Source organism: Mauremys reevesii, linkage group 2 (assembly GCF_016161935.1).
Source record: "Mauremys reevesii isolate NIE-2019 linkage group 2, ASM1616193v1, whole genome shotgun sequence".
Lineage (NCBI taxonomy): Eukaryota > Metazoa > Chordata > Testudines > Geoemydidae > Mauremys > Mauremys reevesii.
The window spans coordinates 42,301,553-42,316,238 of NC_052624.1; the positions used below are offsets into that span (position 1 = coordinate 42,301,553).

The 14,686-nt window shown below is 41.4% G+C and overlaps 1 protein-coding gene across 6 annotated transcripts in view; it reads left to right on the forward strand.

Moving 5' to 3' along the window:
* DBF4 (DBF4 zinc finger) overlaps positions 1-14,388 on the forward strand; it is a 40,096-nt gene extending 25,708 nt beyond the window's left edge. For all 6 annotated transcript variants that reach the window (XM_039523527.1, XM_039523530.1, XM_039523525.1 and 3 more), the window contains exons 10-13: positions 6,709-6,840; positions 9,707-9,821; positions 11,712-11,836; positions 13,131-14,388. In XM_039523527.1, coding sequence (XP_039379461.1) covers positions 6,709-6,840; positions 9,707-9,821; positions 11,712-11,836; positions 13,131-14,202 — 1,444 coding nt within the window. In that variant the 3' untranslated portion in view covers positions 14,203-14,388. The remainder of the gene's footprint in view (positions 1-6,708; positions 6,841-9,706; positions 9,822-11,711; positions 11,837-13,130) is intronic.
* The last annotated feature ends 298 nt before the right edge of the window (positions 14,389-14,686 follow it).

Sequence of the window (14,686 nt, forward strand, 5' to 3'; positions counted from 1 at the left end):
CTGTTTCAGCCTAACATCCCTTTTTAGCTTCTTCGGACTTCCGTTCTTTTCCTCCGCCTCTCTCAATTTCTTCTTTCTAAAGTCTTCGTAATCTTCTTTGATCTTCACACAAATTTCTTTGCACAGTGTTCTGTATTCTTCCTCCCTTTTTCCTTCTGATTTCATGCACGCTCTCCTCGCCATCAGAGTTACAGTTTCCTCACTTGCTGCTTGCGTCCCAGCATTTTCAATGCCTTTGCCTTCTTAGCTGCTGAGATTATCTGCAAGATAAACTCTTCATAGTCCTCATCGATGTCCTTGTTGACCTTATACTCGAGGTCCATTTCACTTACTACCTGTGCAAATGTCTCTTCATTGAAGTGCCATTTTTGCTTTGGTTTCTGGCTTCTCTTCACTCAGTCTTCATAAGCATTGTCAATGCATAGTTTTGAGCGCAAGTACGATGTTCTGAGCCTGTGCAAATTATTCATTCTTCTATTGTCACTACATTGTTGAAGATTCTTCTGGTACCATCATTACATAGTCAATCTGATTCAGCGTGATTCCATCCAGGCTTTTCCATGTCCACTACCAACACTGTTCTTTTTGAAAAGACACTGTTCTTTTTTAAATATCGTGTTCATTATGTGGAGATGGTTTGCCTCTGCGAATGCAAACAGACGTGCTCCGCAATCATTTCTTACACCTTTACCCGATTTTCCCACATACTTTTCTTTCTCACTCTCCTTTCCACCTACTATTGCATTGAAGTTCTCTTGGATAATTGTGTAGGTGGATCTTTTCTGCATTGCCTCCTCCAGCTCTTTGTAGAAATGTTCCATTTCTTCGTCTTCCACTTGCTGCGTGGGAGCATACACCTGAATAATTTTAATTGTTCTCCTTCATTTTATCTGAAGTGTGAGAACTGCTATCTGGGGTGATATGATGTCGCAGTTGTTTCTTTCCTGACAATGAATCCAATGCCTACAGTCCTTGCTCTGTCGTCTAATGATCTTCCTAGGAATACTTGCTCTCCGCTTTTCCATCGTGCAATGAGGTCTTTGGTGGTTCTTGTTTCGCGTATCCCAATGACATTTGCTTTTATTGATCTTGTGACTTCAATGTAAGTATCAATGTACAAATCAGATGATAGTGTTCTTGTGTTGTGACTTGCAACAAATAGTTGGACTAGTCTTTTAGTCATTTTCTGTTTTTCATCCTGTGCTACCCCGGGTTGTGAGTGTTGGTCAGGCTGACACATGAGTCTCTGCTCAGTTTCCTGGTTTATTCTGCTTTGTGTGGCTTGTTTGGCAGGAGAATTTTACAGCAGTGCATTCGGGGTGCCAGCCCTTGTGCCGTGTAGCTGCAGTACCCCCTCAACTTTGGCTAGGTTGCCCTAGAGTAATAGAGGTACAGTTGGACTCCCTACTACCCTGCATGCTAGCTCAACACCTTCTTGGCTTGGTAAGACTTGCCAGAACATACGCTCCGCTGTCAAACCCCGTTCACCCCCATGCCAAAGCTGTAGTATGGAGGTAGGATTTTGTGGATTCCATCAGCGTGATCATGCTTAATAATATGTAAAATGTATGCTAATTATTTTCTTGGTTTTTAAAGATGTATTACAATGTTTTATTCGTGTTAAAAACATGTAGTGCACTATGCTTGGTGGCTGATCCTGTAGTTATCAGATTAATGTAGGTGCAGTCATAGTTCTCTTTGTTTTCCCTGGCATGGAAAGGGTTTGTGCCGTGCTGCAACCTGTTCTGCTGGGAGGCCATAGGGAGTAGTGACCATGGAGTTTTCCAGTGATTGGAATGGTTGTTGTATCCAGGTCTTCAGGCATTTAGTTCAGTAATGTTCTGGATCTGCAACGACTGCGTTTGTTGCCTGAGCAAAACCAGAATATTCCGGTGCACTTCCTGTTGTAACTTTCAATCTCTTTGCCTCTCAAGCAGCCACACTCTCCATTCTTGGTTCTTCACACTACTCTTGGTCGTTTGGTCCTTCCAGTCATTGTGCTCGCAGTCAGCAGCTATAGAGAACGGGAGGATCTTGCAGAATATGTCCCGCCTTGTTTGCCTGATCCAGGTCAGATATTCAACCGGCATGGAGGGACCACCTCTGAAGCATACCATGCCAGAGGTTGCTGATTAAAATAGATAGATACATAATTAGATTTACAGATGTAACAAAAGGAAAAGAAGTCTTAAGACTCCCTTATGTTATTTCCATAAATACCTTTAATAAGAAATGTTAATTATCACTTTTCCTTTGGAGTACCTCATTACAGCATTGCTTTGCAGCTCAAGCCAAGGTGAGTATGGACTAGTGGGAGGGGGAAACTGTTGCATGGAAGTTTTAGACCGGGGTGGGGAATCTTTTTTTCTGTCAGGGGCCATTGACTCACAGGAAAAATCAGTCAGGGGCCACACAAAGCCCCGGGGTGTGGGGAGGGTAGAGGCTTGGGGCTTCCCCTAGGCTCCGGGGCAGGGCCAGAAATGAGGGATTCAGGGTGCGGTGGGGAGCTTGGGGTGAGGGCTCTGGCTGGGGTTAGGGGCTCTGGAGGGGGCAGGGAGTTGGAGTACGGCAGAGATTCGGGGTGCGGATTCCGGCCAAGCAGCGCTTACCTCACTGTTTCCGGAAGCAGCCGGCATGTCTAGTGGTCAGGCCCTAGTCAGAGGGGCCAGGTGGCTCTTCACCGTGTGCACTACCCGGCCCCGCTGCTCTCATTGGCCATTGGGAGCTGGCACTGGGGGCAGGTGCAGCATGTGGAGCTTCCCTGATCACCTCTTTGCCGAGGGGCACAGGGACATGCTGCTGGCGAGCCGGCGCTCGCGGCTCCAGCCCCATAGGGGGACACTGAGGCTTGGGGCTTTCAGCCTGCGGCACGGAGACTTGCCGCAGGCCAAATGAATTGAAGCCGTGGGCCAGATCTGGTCTGCAGACCATAGGTTCCCCATCCCTGGTTTAGATGTTGGGCGCCCTTGGGTCTGAGTATAGGGAAAGTGCAAGTTTGAGTGAATCTTGCCAATGTTTTCACAGGCAATGGTGATTTTGGCTGATACCCCGTGCTCTAGGGCAAGGGTGGGCAAACTGTGACCTGCAGGCCACATCCGGCCCTTGAGCTCCTGCTGGGGAGCGAGGTCTGGGGCTTGCCTTGCTCCCGCGCTCCAGCCTGGGAGCGGGATTGGGGGCTGCTCCACATGCGTGTGCTGCAGCTCCCTGAAGTAGTGACATGTCCCCCTTCCGGCTCCTACGTTTAGGGGAAGCCAAGGGGCTTCGCGTGCTGCCCTGTCCCAAGTGTCACCCCCACAGCTCCCGTTGACTGGGAACTGCGGCCAATGGGAGTTGCAGGGGCGGCGCCTGCGGACGGGGCAGCGTGCAGACTATAGCCCACCTGGCCACGCTGCCACATAAGAGCTGGAGGTGGGACCTGCTGCTTCTGGGGGCTGCTTGAGGCCGCCTGGAGCCTGCACCCTATAGCCCCTCCCAAACCCCTTGATCCCAGCTCGGAGCACCGTCCTGCACCCCAAACTCCTGCCCCAGCCCAGCGCCCCCTCCCACACCCTGAACTCCTCATTTCTGGCCCCACCCCAGAGCCTACACCCCCAGCCAGAGCCTTCACCCAACCTCCAATTTTGTGAGCATTCATGGCCCACCATACAATTTCCATACCCAGATGTGGCCCTCGGGCCAAAAAGTTTGCCCACCCCTGCTCCAGGGTGACAAAGGCACAGAGAACGCAGCTGCTGCTGGTGCCTGAGGCCACTTGGGTCTATATGCTGGTTTGCGGCAATGGTGTCAGCAGAACTCATCACAAAGTGGCTTGTTTCTTCTCCTGCAATAGGAGACATTACCAAGGCCACCAGCCCTATATATGTTTTGGAGAGGATTGCAGAGCATCTCCATTAAAGTTTCATCAAGATTATTCAAGAGGATAAAAGGGACATTCCTCTTCAGATAAACAAAGTACTCTGCATAGGGAGAATTGTGGACCCCCTGCCTAGCCTAAGAAGCCACCTCTACCTCCTTCTAACTCTATCTGAGCACAGGACAGTGATGTGGATTGTGTAATTTAGACTGATTTTTCTGAGTTTATTTTCTAAAATTTTACAAGTGAAGAATGAAAAGGTGGTGCTTTTTTCTCTAAACACGTGAATCAGATGGGCACCATTTTCAAATAGGGAGAAAGGGGATGTTGTTGTTGCCCTCCATCGCCTTTTGATATGTTTGCCAGAGTTGCTTGGCTTTCACCCAGCTTTGCTGCTCATCCCTGTCCTGCCCCAGGTTTAGCGTCGCCTGCACTCCATTGACAGAAATAGGTTGATTGTGACTATGCATTGTTCCGGGAGATGGTCTTATTGTGTCAATGGAACGGGGTGTTTACATTGGTGGGAGACAAATTAAGGTGTGTATGCATGTAAAACTATGTTGAAACAAGTCAACTTATGTCAACCTAACTTTGTAGTGTAGATCAGACCACAGAGTAGGAATGGCAGCAGAACAGGGAGAAATTAGGTGACTCCAAATATGTGGAGGCCAGTGAGATGTGGTATGAGACCCCTTAGATGACAGTACGTAACAACTAGCTCACTGGCCTGAGCATGTCAGCGTTTTTTCTGGTTGTTGCAGTAACTAAAAAGGACTCTTGGAAAGTATGTCTTGTTTTTCTTAAACAATTGAGAACCTGACACTGATGCTTTTCTACCATAACTATTCTAAATAACAGTTGAAATTGTCAAGAGGAGATACGTTCCTTGGGATAGCCCCTCAGCTCTGGCTTTGCACTGCCTCAGGCGCCAGATGTACCCAGAAAGTGATCTTAAAGAGGCAATGAAGGATTTTCTCTCCATCAACATAGGGATTGTGCCAGAGCACATGGCATGCTGCCTGGTCCTTGGCTGGCACAGAAGTCTCATAGGGACTGCTGCAGCAAGTATAACTTTAAAGAAGTCCTTAGATTGCTTTCAGTTATGCTGGTAGCTGTTATGGCCCCTAGCCAGCTCTGCACCAGGGAAACTGAAAGGTTACTTGGAACTAACTTTCCTTCCTTTCCTCAGCTATGGCAGATATGAGTTTGGCACATCAGAGGATTTGGGGCCCCATCCTTCATACAGTTGAAATATTAAAATGTACCAAACTCCAATTTTAAAAGAAAAACTATAAAATTTTCCAAATGTGACTATTGTGGACCAGATTGTCTCTGAGAGCTGATTTCGGTTCAAATCCTGCAGCTGCAGCGCATGTGGTGAAGAAGCTCTATGTCACCTCTGTGAGTGACATAAGCTATGTCAACTGGAGAAGCTCTCCCGCTCTCAGATCACTGTGCACATGAACACTTATGTTGGTGTGACTTATGTTGCTCGAGGGGGGGGAGGACTATTCACACCCCTGAGCTACATAAGTTTTGCCAACATAGACTGTAGTGTAGACATAGTCTTAGTCTCAGTCAAAAATGTGAGAGTTGGCAAGAAACAAGAAAGCTCAACAAGAAAATGTGAGCTTAGTCAAGTCTGAAAACATAAATGCAGTTGTGCTGTAATTTATTTCCCATCTCAATTTGTAATTAGCTTCCATTTTATGCTGGGCCTTGCTAACTCCAGACTCACTGGCTAGTCACACATCTGAAGATTTTTTTCTGAGCCCTCATAATTTTATAGTATGCATCAGAAGGCTCCCATAATTGTGGTAGGGATTTATAACTAGTGAAAGGGGGACGGAGGTTGACATGAATTAGGCAAATAAACATGGCAGGGATTGGCAAATAGACAAGGTTATAGATGCAGCATAAGAATCTGAATAGAAGAAAGGAAAAGCACAAATAAGCATGGGTTTGCCCTTTAGACTGCTATTTTTGAGGCATTGACCTCACAATATATGTAAAGCACCTAACACACTTCTGTCTGTTTTACATAATTTACAAATATCTGTTCATAAAGAGAAAGGGAGACCAAGCAGCTGAGCGTGGAATGCTGCCAGTAGCTGGGTGGGGGGCAACAGGTTTCTTCAGACCATTCAGCTTTTATTAGGGATTTGAAAAATTGAGCTAAAGCCAAATACCAGAATTCCTATTTAATGAAGAACTTCACTGCTCACATATTTTAAATATATTTGAATGTACTTACAGATTAGGCAACCTTTCTAGATCCAGTAGCTTCAGGTACAGTTCTGTGCAGCAATAATTCCTTAAGTTGTTTATGAAAGTATTTTGCATACATACACATTCACTGATCTTTCTCCCTCCTTGGAGTTGATTTTTTTTTTCTAGTTAATAAACTGTAAAATGTGCAAAAGATATCAAATTGATGGGTTTATGTTCGGAAGTGCTATCAGGGACATGAATACACTATTTACCTGAGCAGTTCTTAGCTTTGCAGTCTACTCTAGAAAGCTCCCAGATTGCATGCAGAAGAGGAACAAAAGCCATCAATATGATGTTATGCATAATACAGCTATAGCCACCAGAAGCAAATCTTATGATTTGAAAAAAGCAGCAAGTTGAAGGAAGGAAGAAGGAAAATATTTTATAATCTTGTCTGATAGCTAACTGCTTGATATTCATAGGAGGTAATAATAAATTGCATGTATATGAGCTGCCAGAAAGAAAGAGAGAGAAAATTTTGGTTCTGAATATAAGGGTGTATTTAATTTGCTCTAAATAGCTGTTTTATTGTCTGTATTTCAGGTTTGATTATTCTAATACAACTATTTTCTTGTTTATTACAGCCGTTACAGACCATTTTATCTGCAATTATCCAGCTTTCCTGTTCTCAACTATTCTGCTCCAAAACCTTATAGTCCATTTGATGTAGATAAGAAGAATGCTAGTGGCCAAAAGCAAACTCAGTCTAAACAAAGGTTTGTTGAGAAAAAATATGGAAATTTCTTCTTCAGTCTCTAAGAAATTGACTCTCTTAGTATTAGTTTACATGGGGCTCTATACCAATACCAGTGTCTCATTTGTTGAATCTACTGGTAATTTTGTCCGTTTTTCTTTCTCCCTCCTTTATCCTTTCTTTTTGTCCTTTTTTTTTTTTTTTTTTTGGACGTATAAATGCAGGCATCATAAACATATTGCTGTGGGTCAGTGTAGGCTGTGACACTTCTTCTCTTTCCTCCTTTCCACTGCTGATACCTTGCCTCTGTCCTCCTCCTGGATGCCCTCCAGTAAGTACAGCACCAAATGAATTATCTTGCCTCTAGAGCTGTTCACTTTAACTTGCCAATAAAAAGCTGAAGGTTAACTAAATTTGTTTAAAACTATCGTCCTAAGTCAAACTACATGATGGTGAAGAATGCACTTCATTTACATGTAAACTTAATTTAAATAAACTTAAATAAAACAAAATGTTCCATACCCTAATATTGCTTGAACTTATATCTTCCTTGAGAGGTGAATGGTGAGTACTTACTGTATGAGTATACAGGCAATAAGAATATGCAGTTGATCAGCTTTGTTCTTACCCTGCACTTAAATGGTCATGTGCTGTATTTGGCACTCAGGCTGCACTTTGAACACTGCTGTTCAAAGTTATGCTTTTTGGCAAATTACATGGGTGATTTTTATCTAATTAAGTGTCTAATGGGGTGCTTTCTGAAGTATCAGGCTCTGATTCTGACCCTGAACTCCTTCCAACCAGTCATTTAGTCCGCTGGAACTGCTTTATGGCTTTGACTTCTAAAACTGATGTTACAGCATTCACTGTAGTGAATTCTAGAGATAGTGGGCTAAGATGATAACTTCATTCTAAAACTCTTTTCTGCTTCTCATAACTTTCTCACCTTGTCCTTTTGGGTTGAAATTTAAATAGTGCACCTATCACTACCTGTTCTAAAATTAAGAGCACAGTCAAAAATCATCTGAATTGTCAGTCAGTTATGTTTATCATCTTAATACATAATAGCTTCTGCACTGCCCCAGTCCTTTATACTACTCTCAATATACTACACTGCTAGTGGTTCTCTCTGTTGATGCTGCCATGGCAGCAATCTCCTGCTTCCTATCTGCTTTGATTGTAGTGCCTATGGCTTTGTGAAAAATGAGGCAAATGCAACGCAGCAGAAACTTTCAGGGCATTGTAGGGATTTCTGGTAGTGCACCTGTCACCTAAGTTAGCACTAAGAGTATAGAGGTGAGGTGGTTGGAAGGCACCCTCCTGGACTTAATATTTCTCCTAAAAAAAAAAAAAAAAAGAGTGTAGTGTGCTTTTTATTTTTTTATTTGTTTTGTCAGGAATTGGGGTGGGCAAGAAAGGTATCCTCTGATAGATATAAACCTCTGGAATTATGCTCTTCTGCTTAATTTTGACTTAGTCTACACTAGGAACGTATGTTTGTATATCTATGTTGCTCAGAGGTGTGGAAAATTCACACCCCTGAGCAATATAGTTATACCAACCTAACCCCTGGTGTAGACAGCGCTATGTCGACGGGAGGGTGACAGCTGCAGCACTGTAAGTGTAGATAAGCCCTTAATCTATTTATTTGGTCCTTGTCCCATCTGAGTTCCTAACTAATAATTAAATTAGAAATAATGATATCTCTCCATTCACAGCCTGAAGGAGAAATTGTTTTTTTTCGTTTGTAAATCTGAAAGAGAAGAATTTGTTGCAGGAAAGTTGTCAGAAACACTTAGTTCTGAATGCAGTAAGGCCTGTGGTCATTCTTCTTTCTTCAAATATTGAGTTCCACAGTCTTGGTCCTGGTCATATGAAAGTTCTGTTTACCATGCTCACAAACTTTCCTCAGTTGTTCGACAATTCCATGGTTCCAGTAGAACAGATATATGGTAAAAAGATAATGATTTTAGAGATAATACCTCTGGTAGCTAGATCCAGTCCTGTGGAATTTGAACATCGGGAAGAGAATTGAATTGCACTCTGTATTCAGTGGAGAACCAATGCAGAAAGTAGAGTTCTAAGGTTATATACTCAAGGCAACCTGTTGTGCTAAGCAGAAGTATTGCTACCTTTTGTACCAGTCGGAGCTTTTTCAGGTCATGTGGCTTCACTCTTTCATATAATGAGTTTCAGTAATCAAGCCTAGAGGTCACGTGTGTGGATTACTGTTACCAAGTCTGAGTCAATAGGAAGATGCTGATTTTGGCTAGACAGGGAGATGGTACTGCTCATTTGATGTAAAGGAGATGTGGGGCTGGGTGCCATTGGCATACTGCTGGTACGGCATTCTTGTCACACCCACTTCCCAACATGTTCATGTAGCTGTTGAAGAATGTGGAGTAGAGAACTGTGCCTTGTAGGACTCCACAGGTGAGGGCTCTGGAAGTAGAGGAACAGTTGCTGAAAGCAACCCTCTGGGGTTTAATATGCGAAGCATCAGGGGCATTTTACACCTTCAACTGTTAATACCTAACTCATATAGCACTCATCAGTAGATCTCAAAGTGTTTTACAAAAGGAGGTAACTATCATTGTCCCCACTTCACAGATGGGGGATCTGAGGCATAGGGAAGCAAAGGGACTTGGCCTGCTGGGTGACCTTGGACAGTGCCAGAGCCTGGAATAGAAACCAGGTTTCCTGAGTCCTAGTCCAGTATTCTGTCCTCTGAAATAAATCTTTGTTCACTCTGATTTGATTGATGTTCTAAAATGTTTGGTTCTCGTAACATTTTTACCGTTTTATAGTTAGCAAGTTTAAAGGCGCAACTTCATATGGACAGATAACTGACTCTTTACATTCAACTTTTTTTTTTTTTTTGCTAACAGAAACAAAACAAATAGTGACAAAGACTGTGGTGGTCCAGTTCAACTTCCTCTAAAGGATAAGAAAAAGAAAGGGTATTGTGAATGTTGTATGAAGAAATATGACGATCTGCAAACTGTAAGTGTAACATAGATTGAACACTCAACCCAGTCTGTTATACGGTGCTTAGAAATGTGGCATCAACAAGTATTTTTCTGCCTAATAGATATTAATTGACTTAACGATATACTCAAAAGTTCTTTTAAAAAAAACAAACAACAAAAACAGAAATCTTCTCTCTAGTGGAATTTAGTGCTGTATTGCTGACTACACAAAGGGTCGCTAATATTACTTATAGTTACATCTCAGAAACATAGTCAATAAGAGTTTAGGAACACTTGCTCTTTTAAATTGCCCATTTATGCACATTGAGTATTTGAAACAACTTTATTTTAGCCAGTATGGGAGTGAATGAATGCCTTTGCACCAAATGTTAGTATATTAATATCTAGACTGACCTGCAGAATTAGGGCTTGTCTACACTATATGCTGGATCGGCAGGCAGCAATCGATCTGGGGGGGGGTCAATTTATTGCATCTAATATAGATGCGATAAATCGATCACTGAGCACTCTCCCGTCAACTCCAGTACTCCACAAGAACAAGAAGCGCAAGCGGAGTCAATGGGAGAGCATCAGCTGTTGTCTTACCGCAGTAAAGACACCACGGTAAGTAGATCTAAGTACGTCGACTTCAGCTACGCTATTCACGTAACTGAAGTTGTGTATCTTAGATTGACCCCGCACAGTAGTGTAGACAAGCCCTTAATAGTGGTGGGGGGGAGTATCAGAGATATACTTTTTCGAAATGTGCTATTCTGTATAATTAACTTTTGCTGGTCTAGAATAGGAGTCTAAGGACCCAAATCCATATGACCTTGCTCCTCCACTTATGCTAAACTTGTTTGTATGTGCTGTATAAATATATTAATATTAGAGTACAGTAACGCATCACTTAAAGTCGTCCCGGTTAACGTTGTTTCATTGTTACGTTGCTGATCAATTAGGGAACGTGTTTGTTTAAAGTTGCGCAGTGCTCTCTTATAATGTTGTTTGGCAGCTGCCTGCTTTGTCCACTGCTTGCAGAAAGAGCAGCCCATTGCAGCTAGCTGGTGGGGGCTCGGAACCAGGGTGGACTGGTGGCCCCTCATCAGCTCCCCGCTCCCCTAAGTTCCACCCAGCAGGCTATCAATTGCCGGCAGTTCAGCTGCCCTCTACCTTGGAGCTGCTCCCAAGAGCCTTCTGCTTGCTGTGCAGAGGGTAGGGGGCTAATATCAGGGTGCTCCCACCCCATGGTCCTGTCACCCGCTTACCCCATCTCCATTGAGAAGTGAGGGAACACGACAGGGCTCAGGACAGAGGAAACTTGCTAGCAGCAGCTGCTCTCTCAACTTGCTTAAAAAGGCAATGTACTTAGAGTGCGGTCAGCATACTTGAAGGGGCAATGCACATCTCTCTCTGTGTCTCTGTCTGCCATGCTGTCTCCCCTCCCTCTGTTTGTGCTGCCTTGTAGAGTGTGAGGCTACATTAACAACGTGTTAACCCTTAAGGACTCAGCCAAGTGCTTGTTCATCATTTAGCAGTAAGGCATTCCCTGGGAAATACCCCACTCTCTTCCACCCTCTGACTTCACCACCTCAACCAAGCTTCACAATTATCATTGCACATATATAGTCTTTCGTCTGGTGAAAAAAAATTCCCTGGAACCTAGCCCCGTCCTCCCCTCCCCCCTATTTACATTTATTATTATGGGGAAATTGGATTCGCTTAACATCATTTTGCTTAATTGCATTTTTCAGGAACATAACTACAATGTTAAGCAAGGAGTTACTGTATTTTCCTGTAGCAGTATACTTCTTGTTTCAGAAAGAAGCTACTGTTTTATTTTTAGTGGCGGCATTTTATTTCTATACAGATGTCTGTAGTACAGGATGTGTCTCATGATTTATTTATTTTTTTATTATTTCAGCATCTTGAAAGTGAACAGCACCAAAACTTTGCACAGAGCACCCACTATCAAGTTGTGGATGATATAATATCCAAATTTGTTTATGACTTTGTGGAGTACAGAGATGATACACAAAAAATGAAAAGGTAATTCACATTTACTAACTTTAAAAATCCCTATAAATTAGTTAGCTAGACAGAGATTTAAAGATGTTGTAGCTTTGGGAGTATAAATCTGGTAAAGAACTAATTAATAGTTTTCAGTTTTAGATAGGTCACTGAAACTTATTGATGTTACACGTAAGAGACCTGGTTTTAAAAGAAAAGGTAAGTCTGATGTACTTTAGTTGTCTTATTTCATGGGGTATATTTGTCAAGTATTCTAGAAAAAAAGAGAACTGTTACAGTGGTACATGTTAACATAGATTATAATTAAGGTTTGTTAACAGTTTATCCATCATATTTATTTATTTTATTTAGGTTTATAATTATACAAAAAAGGCACATAACTGTTACTCTTTCCTTTGACAGATATGTAGAAAAATACAACTAAAATCAGCAGCTAAACTATAATAACTCCAAAAAAGCTCAGCACTCAAATCAAAATCCTCTTCTCCCCATTCCCAGCCCCCCGTCACCAAAGTCGCCCCTATCACAACCTCCCTTTGCCAAAGTCTGAGTGAAAAGAGTTGGAATAGGTTCCATATCTGAGAAGAATGTTTGTCCATGAACACATACCCTTAAAATAAAAGGACTCCAGCTCAAGTACCTTCACTGATTACAACTGTGGCAATAATAAAGATTGCTCTGTTGTGTTCCCTCAAGGATTCAGGAGACGTACAAAGCCTCTTCTCTTTTTTCTGTCTTTCCTAAAAGTATAATAGAGAGGAATGACATGGGGAAACCAAATTTTTCCCAGTAGAAGTCAATGGCAAAATTTTCATTGACTTCAACAAGAGTAGGATCAGTCCATTAGTGTCTCCCCTTCTCCTGTTCCTTTTGTGGTTTGGAAATGCTTATTAAGGGTGAAAAGCTAAATCTGATGAAACTGAAAAACTATAAAATATTTTAAGTGCCTTGAGCGTATTGTCATTTTACATCACATTTTTTAACACGATCATTTTTAAATGCCGATTACTATTTGTGAATTTGGTTTTGTTTAAACCCAAAGCCATTTTCTTTGAATATTTTAGAAATGATTTAAGAAGCTGCAGAAATCATTCTGAATATTGAAGTTTGTATATGGTACCTTCTGATCCTGTGGTAATATAAGCATTTATTAGCGCAAATAAGTTTGTTATAAGAATAAAGACAGTTTTCTCAATCTTAATACTCGCCTCGATAAATTTAGCAGATTAAGTTTTGTTAAAGTAATCTGATATCTTTTGTTTCCTTCAAATTTTTCTTTTGGATTGTAATGTTGTAAACTGTTTAATTTTAGGACAAAATATAGTATGGGATACTTTTCTCCTGTTACTGGAAACATAACTAAAGCAGATGAGCTGAAAGAACGAGTAAAAAGACAACACATTTCATTCAAGTGTTATTCTTGGAAAGATACTACAATGCAGGCACTAAAAAAGGACCATCAGCATACAAAAGTATCCCAGAGTTCGGTACAAAAACATAACTCCATTTCTGAACATCTATATTCTGTTCTTCCTTGCCATCCATCATTTCCTTCCGAAGTAGTAAGTAAATTCAGATGTAATGCTGAAAATGGTAAAATAGAAGGTTCCTGTGCTTTAAATCTAAAAGAGACTGGTTTATCGCCAAACTTCATACAGCTACCTCCCCAGAAAGACAACAAAACATACCTCGAGAACTTATCTGAATTTTATGGGCATTCTAGTAATGAAGTATTTGAACCTGAAGTAAATTTAAATAGAAAGAATTTACAAGGAGTGCAAACAAAGTTATATACTCATGGTCTAGCCACTGATAGTAATGAAAAAGACAAAGATACCTCACAGCCAAAACGAAAATTAAATGATTCATTTGTTCTACCAGCAAAATGTTTGAAGAAAACAGATGCCAGTTCAGCATTTAACAAAAAACAATTAGATTTTGGTATGGATAATGATCCACAGAGAGAGCACCATATAGTTCTGAAGACTGAGATGCTACCACATTGTCTTTCTACAAGCAAAGCAACTAGTGAATTGGCTGTCAATAGTGCACCCAGCTCACCTTCTGGAAAGCTGCACAGAAAAGTAAAACTTTCCTTAGGAAAAAATAAAAGAGGAAACCGGAAACAGATTATGGAGTTATGTGTAAAGCAAACTGATGATGTATCTGTTATTGAAGAAAAGAAAAATGCATGTTGCTCCCCAATGCAGACTCTGGTGGAATTATTTCAGACAAGTGACATAAATTCAGATTTTGGGGGTTTTACAAGTTGTCCTGAGAAAAAAGATTCAAGTGGCCTGAAAGATATTTGGGAAGGACAAAATGCAAATTCTCTGTGGTCATTATTTTCCTCTTCCTCCTCAACCCCATTTATCGGATTTTAATGCTGCTTTATTTAAAACAATGACTTTTGAATAAATTTGCAAACTGATGAGGATTTTATTCATGGAAATTAATTCTTGTATTCTAAGTTATGTGTTCAAGTTTTGGTATATCAAATATACATGCAAAAACATATGTGTAAATCTGAAAAATAAAGATAATCCTGGCGTGCTTTTCTAAAAAAAAAACACTTTTTATCACAGCTGATAGATAGGTTATGTCCTAAGATGCAGTGTGTTTAACTCCAGCTTCTAGGCAAGATCTATATACATCATGTACCTTATTGTGAATTTCAGACAATAAAAAACCAATTTATTTGTGTATATACACACACTGTATTTTATTTTTAACAAAGTAGTTGGTTTCCAATTGACTGAAGTTCTTGTTGGGTTTGAGTTGTTTTTTCGCTCCTCATTAAATAATCATCCATCAGTCTTACGAGTTGGCATAGATTAGTGTTACCTGGGGTTCTTTCAACCTAAAGCT